At 41.8% G+C, this 7,776-nt stretch overlaps 1 protein-coding gene across 1 annotated transcript; it reads right to left on the reverse strand.

Moving 5' to 3' along the window:
- Window positions 1–1,194: 1,194 nt before the first annotated feature.
- On the reverse strand, window positions 1,195–6,401 carry LOC122756573. The gene is made up of 2 exons (XM_044006669.1): window positions 6,265–6,401; window positions 1,195–2,049 (listed from the first exon to the last, which is right to left on the reverse strand). Exon 2 carries the CDS (start codon window positions 1,671–1,673, stop codon window positions 1,275–1,277), a length of 399 nt encoding a protein of 132 aa, XP_043862604.1. The 5' UTR covers window positions 1,674–2,049; window positions 6,265–6,401; the 3' UTR covers window positions 1,195–1,274.
- Window positions 6,402–7,776: the final 1,375 nt, after the last annotated feature.

The following is a 7,776-nucleotide window of genomic DNA, read 5'->3' on the forward strand; positions in this document are numbered from 1 at the left end:
ATATTAAACGTAATGGATATAAGTTTTAAATTATAATAAACGATAACGTGGCCAAGAGCTAGCAAAATGTAATGTCCAATGCATGACACCAAGAATAAATTAATTCTATCTCCAAAATGTAGTTTAGTTTTTAGATGAAAGTTATCGATAAATATTCAATATGATAAATGTTTTTATGCCGCAAATTAAGTGTTCAACATAGCATATTATTTTTATGCATATTTATCGGCCATTTGTTGACAATTCATTTTGCGAAATATTTGTCGATAATTCTTTGATAAATATTTAATGTCGATTGAATTTAATTTCGATTATCTAAAATACGGATGTACTTATTTTAAAATTATTATTAATTTCTTAAACTACGAACCTGCCTTGTTTTGGTCCACGATTCACAACATCATGGACGCTCCTAAAAATACATCGCCAGCACTAACGCAGATTTGAGCAATAACATTAAAGGAACTTCCGGTCGTCTCTGGTTTATGGGCTCTCAGAGGTATATATAATGGAAATTAAACAATAACAAGTTGGGAATTATATTAAACGTTATGGATATAAGTTTTAAATTAGAATAAACGATAACGTGGCCAAGAGCTAGCAAAATGTATTTTCCAAGAATAAATTAATTCTATCTCCAAAATGTAGTTTAGTTATTAGATGAAAGTTATCGATAAATATTCAATATGATAAATGTTTTTATGCAGCAAATTAAGTGTTCAAAATAGCATATTATTTTTATGCATATTTATCGGCCATATGTTGACAATTCATATTGCGAATTATTTGTCGATAATTCTTTGATTAATATTTAATGTCGATTGAATATTATTTGATTATCAAAAAAACGGATGTACTTATTTTAAAATTATTATTAATTTCTTAAACTACGAACCTGCCTTGTTTTGGTCCTTGATGCACAACATCCTGGACTCTCCTAATAATGCATCGCCAGCACCAACGCAGATTTAAGCAATAACATCCACGGAACTTCCGGTCGTCTCTGGTTTATGGGCTCTCAGAGGTATATAAATTAATAAGTCTTTATGTTAGTTTTATTATTACTTATTATTCTACTCCCCCGTTAGGGTGAGAGATTAATATTCGATTGTTACAATAAGTACAGACCGTAAGCTCTGGAGTACAATTATTTACTGAACTTAAGTTTACAATCTAATGCAACTCCAGGCCTCTGGTTAGTTGCAGCGCTGCCGGCAGAGGGCCAGGTCAGCACTTCTGTATCCGGCCGATTACTCGCTTCGCGAATGTTTGGCTCAGACTCCGGGCAATTGCGCAAGTGCGGGATCAGCGGTCTTTTCAATACGCGTGCATGCCACCGGATATGGCCCGCAACTCGGCAGTTTCACTCCGTGAAAACTGCTGGTGTTAACTCCTCCCTCCTTTAAGAGGTCGCCGTCTCGGGGACCCGCTGGCTCTGCATCAGTGCTGGCTCCTGGCTCGGCATGGCTTCTGGCCCGTAAGAGGTGGTAGCCAATCCCAATGGTACAGCACAATAGGAGGGCAGCAAGTAAGGCGAAGGAGTTGCTGAGGAGGGACCCCATGGTAAGTTTTTCTCTAAGGGCCCCAATGTGGTGGAGGTTCCTCAGACTCAGCTCGTGGAGGAGTGGAAGGCTTAATCGGTTCTGATGAGCCGTGACGTTTACAACAGCCATGGCCGACACAGCCGGTTTCTTTTTTGAATTTCCCAGCTGATTGATGAACCAAGTACCATTCAGAGCTACCTTGCTGGAGTAGGTTACTAGGTAGGTGCCGGATATCCTTTGCTCTCGTCCTTGGTCGTCGGTTATGGTTACATCGGCGTCGTTCACAATGAGAGTGCCGTGATCAACAATCGTCACTGGATCCAGGTGACCCGGGAGTGTGGAGCAGTGTGCAACAGCCCCGGAAACTATCTGCTGGGCGCAGGTGCCATTTTGAAGTTCCCTGCAGAAGGTGGCGCCGACCGTCGTCTCGCAGTGCCCGATGTTGAGGTTTCGAGCTTTGCATTCGACCACTAAGTTTCCGTCTTCGAAGTTTAAGATCTAGTTGCTGCGCTGGACCGGAAAGACAGTAATTTTCTTACATATGACCTTAGGGCTAGGAATTTTAATTAAAAAATGTAAAATTTCAAAATTTTGAAAAACGCTTACACTAGATACTTCTAATAATTCTATTAAGCTAACGTCAATAAGCTGTCTGTCGCTAAATTCGCCAATATCGGTTTCGTCCAAAATTGCCGGACTTACAATGATTAATTTTGCCAGGGTTAAGCCCATAAGAATATTCTCTAAATCTGTGATAACAATTCCATTTTTTGCCAAAATGATTTCCAGGAGGTGGGTTTCTCTATTTGTTTCAGTTTTTTGAATTTGGTTTAATGAATTAGCGAGTTCGTTCAAGCGTGTCTGAAATTTGATATTCAATTCCGTTTGACCCTCTTCGGTTCTTTCTAACTGTTCCTGATTGAATTTAATTTTTTCCCAGTCATTGAAGTCGGGGGTGCCGGCGATGACCTTTAATGCCGTCCCGATCAAATTTAGACTCCTAGCAGCCCTATGGTGGAATCTTAAGGTGGCTACTAATTTGCGAATGTGTGTCAAGTCCGTCATTATTACTGGAGTCCTGTGGTCGTCTGTAAATGTCTTTGTCATCGTCTCCGTCCTGTCGGCGTAGTCTTCGTACGTTGTCATGTTCGTCGAGTGTTGTAAGTATCCGTACGATTCCCAGATGACAATTTCGTTGTCTTCTATTGGGATGTAGTCCGCGTTCGTATAGACGTTAAGTCTTACCGTCTCGTCTGTCCATACCGTCGTTAGTATAATGATTATAATGTAATATCGTAACCTAAAAAAATATAAAAAGATAGGAAACGGGGTCAAGGATCTTGCGAAGATGTTTATCGTAGATTGTCTTTGTGGACCACCCTCCCCTTTATTAAGACCGTGGTCCCCAGGTCTGCCTCTATGGTTTCCTCCGAACATAGCGGAGAAAGTTTGCTCCCTAGGCGTTTGTTTGTTTTTAAGAACACCTTTTCACCAACTTGATAGTCCTTACAGGTCCTATCTTTATTCACCTGGTCAAGGGTCTTTTCCTGGGCCCGCTTAATTTTTTTTGCTAATTATCCCTTCGAATTCTTTAGACTTCGAGTGGATAATTGCAATCGGTTTTTCGTTAGTAACCGAGTGAATTGAATTGTTGTATCTGTTAGTTGCTAGCAGAATCAATTCGGTCGTATCGTTCAGGTTGGTTTCGAGCTTCAAGCATCTGGCAATTTCTGCCAGGGTACTATGAAACCTCTCTACTTGACCGTTTGAGGTGCTATGTAGAGGCGGGGCGTTGGAAATGGTTATATTAAAGTGGTTTAGCAGGATCGTTTTGATGGTTTCAGAATTCAACGATCTTTCATTATCGCAGTAAATTGTTTTTATCTTCGGGAAGAAATTTACTATGTGCAATAACGGGGACTTTACGTCCACAATAGCCCTCGATGCGATGGCTTGCACTGTGGCGAATTTTGAAAATTTATCAATGCAGGTGAGAAACAGGGTTCCGTCCGTTGAAAAAATGTCAACGTGGAGGATTTCCCCCACAAAGGAGGGTATCGGTGTTTTCGCTACCTCTTGCTTGCATGGGTGACGTTTGTATTTCGCCATTGCACAGGTCTTGCAATTTGAAGTTGCTTCTGTAGCTAGCCGAAGCATCTTAGGGAAAAAGTAGTCCCTCAAGATTTGCTTTACGTTCTCCTGTGCGGCTCGGTGGGCCCTGTTATGTTCCGTTATAACGATTTCCCGTTGTTCGGTTGCATCGGTAATGTCTTGGACAAAGCTCTTCGTGTGTTTGAAAGAAGTGCTTGGCAACAGTTCACTAGTCGGTGTTGAATAAATGCCAAGATCGGTAAGGAGCAATATATTGCGTTCACTACCTCGGCATTTACTACTTTTTGTAGAGCATTAAGAAGATTTTCCCGGTTAGGGATTCTTATTATGTGCCTCACCTTGCTTTTAAACAAGATGAATGTGTCCACCGAGAAGCTGTTTCCTTCTTTTCCTTCTATTTGGTTCTTTAAACAGTTTACCGGGTTTTCTGTTGTGTCTATGGTGTAAGTCAGCGATTGTTCGCTGTGAATGGTTGCTACGTCTATGCTATGTTTTGGCGAGACAAAGCGTCTGCCACAAGATTTTCTTTCCCCGGTTTGTAGACCAATTTAGCACCATGGTCTTCGATAAACCCTTTCCAGCGCTTCAATTTCGCGTTAGGGTTTTTGTCTGAAACGGCAAAGGTAAGTGGCTGGTGATCGGTAAAGATCTGCAAGCCTTTTACACCGTATAGGTAATTGCGGAGGTTTTTTAGCGCCCAAACTATGGCGAGGAGCTCTCGCTCATTGGTTGCATAGTTTTTCTCGTTATCCCGCAGGTCGCGCGATATCATAGTAATCGGGCGGCCATCCTGAGATAGCACTGCTCCTAGACCAAAGCCCGACGCATCCGTTGTTAAATCGAATGGTCTCTTGAAGTCTGGGTATGAAAGTAAAACGTCCTCTGATGCCAAGATTTCTCTCAACCTGTCGAACGCTTCTTTCTGTTCCTTAGTCATATCAATATCAATCTTTCTTGACTGATATTTGCTTGCATTTCCGTTTTCGCCTTTTAGGATGCTCGTTAAAGGCCTTGCGATTTTCGCAAAGTCTTTTTTAAAGCACCTATAGTAGCTTGCTAGGCCCAGAAATGATCTGAGCTCGAAAAGCGTTTTTGGTAGGGGGAATTGTTTTATGGCCTTTACCTTTTCAGGTGAAGTTCGCAATCCCCCTTGCGACACAATAAACCCCAAGTACTCAACGCTCTTTTTAAAGAACTTTGACTTTTCTTGAGGTACTCTCATGCCTGCTTCTAAGAGTTTTGTTAAAACCCAATCCACGTCTTTAACGTGTTCTTCTTTTGTTTTTGAGAAGATTATGACTTCATCGACGTTAACGTAGCATATTTTCGAGATTCCGTTCCGTAGGACATCGTCGATGGCCCTTTGGAAAATGCTTGGGGCGTTTTTAAGCCCAAATGGCAATCTACAGAACTCGTATTTGCCGTTGTTTATAGAGAATGCTGTTTTTTCCCTATCTTTTTCTGCCAGCTCTATTTGGTGAAAGCCTGACTTAAGGTCGAGAGTCGTAAAAAATTTAGACTCGCCCATGTTTGACAGTATTGTCGGAATTGTCGGTATAGAGTACTTATCGTCGACTGTCCTCTGATTTAGTTTCCTAAAATCGATAACTAGTCGCTTCTTTTTTACTCCATTTTGATCTGTCCCTTTTTTATCTACAACCCAAGTCGGGTTGTTGTATTGAGATTTGGATGGCCTTATCACGCCGTCCGCAAGAAGTTGTTAACCTCTGCATTGACGAATTCGGTCACACCCATGGGATGCGGGTATGATTTAGCATATACCGGCTGCCCGTCAGTTTGTATCGTGGCGATCGTGTTTATATTAAATGGTAGGGCTTCGTCTGGGTCAGCGAAGGCCCTATGATTTTTAAGAATCATCCTATCGTTCTTAATTGCAGGAGGGACGTCTTCATCATCAATTTTGATGAAGTTAACGTTTTCTGCTCTAGTGAACTAGATCTTTTCAGCTCCGTTACTAGTATTTATTATATTTCCAGTAAAATCGAGTTTCGCATTGACTTGTTTAAGCAAGTCGAGCCCGATAATGCCTTCAAATTCCTTAAGACTGCTTAAAATAAAAAAGGGTGTTTTTACGTTAAACACCGAAACGAAACATTTTTTTTCGATTTTTGTAAAGCCATGAATCGACCTTACCGTGAAAGGTTTTTCCGCTGCCACGACGCCTTTTAGCCCCGGGAGTGGAGAAATATAGTTTTTGGATGTGCCGGTATCGAGTAATAATTTTATTTCTTTTCCTGCTACCGTACGTGTTATGTAGGGAAGCAGGGACTTTACCCTAAAAAATTGCAGGAGTCTTCTGCATCCAGCTCATCCTCTATTTCGGTGGCGTTTGTTTGGGCAAGGGAGTCGTAATCTTCTTCGTCGGAGTTTTCTTCCGGCAAAAAATTGATTTTCTGTGGAGACCGTGTCGACTGCCCTCTTTGCCACTTTGTTTCTTTTTATTTGCATTTAATTTCTCTTATTATTTTTTCTAAATATTTTCTGAATTATTTTCATCAAGTATTAGACACTCAAAAGTCAAGTTCTTATTTATTTTTTGTATGATATTCTTTTGTTCGGTGAGTTTTTGGACAAAAAGCTTACTCACATGTTCCTTTGTAAATTTAATTTCGAAATTTGCATTTGCCGACGGCTTTTTTCTGTTGGTACTGCTTCTGCCGCTGTCGCTGCTGCTGCCGCCGCTGCCTCTGCCGCCGCCGCTACCGCTGCCGTCACTGCCGCTACCGTCGCTGCCGCCGCCGCCGCTGTCGTTGCTGCCGTTGTCGCTGCTGCCGCTATCGCAGCCGTTGCTGCTGCCGTTGTAGGGCGAGGGGAAGTTTCTCCCCTTTTGGTTTTGTGCTTGGTTTCAGTTTTCTTTATTTTTTCCCACTGGAAGTACTTTTGCTTATTTATTTCGTTTTTGTATTTTATTTATTTGGAATTTTTTGGTTTTGTGTTTGGTTTCAGTTTTCATTAATTTTTCTCGCTGGAAGTTCTTTTGCTTATTTATTTCGTTTTGTATTTTATTTATTTTGAATTTTCTCGCTTTGTTGAAAGCTGGTAATTTTTATGGCGTTTCACTTTGCCACCTTTATTTTCTTCGATTAAATTTTTCTCACTTGCTAGAAGTTGAGAATGTTGTTTCACTTAATCAATTTTATTTTCTTGATTAATTTTTCCTGCTTTGTTAAAAGCTAAGAATGAATATTACACTGCACCAATTACTTTTCAGTGATATTTTTCTTGCCTTGTAAAGGCTAAGAAAAAATTTAGGATTTCACTTGCACCAGTTTTGGTTCCGCGCGAGACTACTTTGTCTTTTACTTTGCTATTTTTCGTGGGTTTGAACACGTTGGGCGACCATTAATAAGTCTTTATGTTAGTTTTATTATTACTTATTATTCTACTCCCCCGTTAGGGTGAGAGAAATATTCGATTGTTACAATAAGTACAGAGCGTAAGCTCTGGAGTACAATTATTTACTGAACTTAAGTTTACAATCTAATGCAACTCCAGGCCTCTGGTTAGTTGCAGCGCTGCCGGTCAGCACTTCTGTATCCGGCCGATCACTCATTCCGCGAATGTTTGGCTCAGACTCCGGGCAATTGCGCAAGTGCGGGATCAGCGGTCTTTTCAATGCGCGTGCAGGCCACCGGATATGGCCCGCAACTCGACAGTTTCACTTCGTGAAAACTGCTGGTGTTAACTCCTCCCTCCTTTAAGAGGTCGCCGTCTCGGGGACCCGCTGGCTCTGCATCAGTGCTGGCTCCTGGCTCGGCGTGGCTTCTGGCCCGTAAGAGGTGGTAGCCAATCCCAATGGTACAGCACAATCGGAGGGCAGCAAGTAAGGCGAAAAAGTTGCTGAGGAGGGACCCCATGGTAAGTTTTTCTCTAAGGGCCCCAATGTGGTGGAGGTTCCTCAGACTCAGCTCGTGGAGGAGTGGAAGGCTTAATCGGTTCTGATGAGCCGTGACGTTTACAACAGCCATGGCCGACACAGCCGGTTTCTTTTTTGAATTTCCCAGCTGATTGATGAACCAAGCACCATTCAGAGCTACCTTGCTGCAGTAGGTTACTAGGTAGGTGCCGGATATCCTTTGCTCTCGTAATTGGTCGTCGG

The sequence above is a fragment of the Drosophila santomea genome, unplaced genomic scaffold (genome assembly GCF_016746245.2).
Source record: "Drosophila santomea strain STO CAGO 1482 unplaced genomic scaffold, Prin_Dsan_1.1 Segkk15_quiver_pilon_scaf, whole genome shotgun sequence".
Taxonomy (NCBI): domain Eukaryota; kingdom Metazoa; phylum Arthropoda; class Insecta; order Diptera; family Drosophilidae; genus Drosophila; species Drosophila santomea.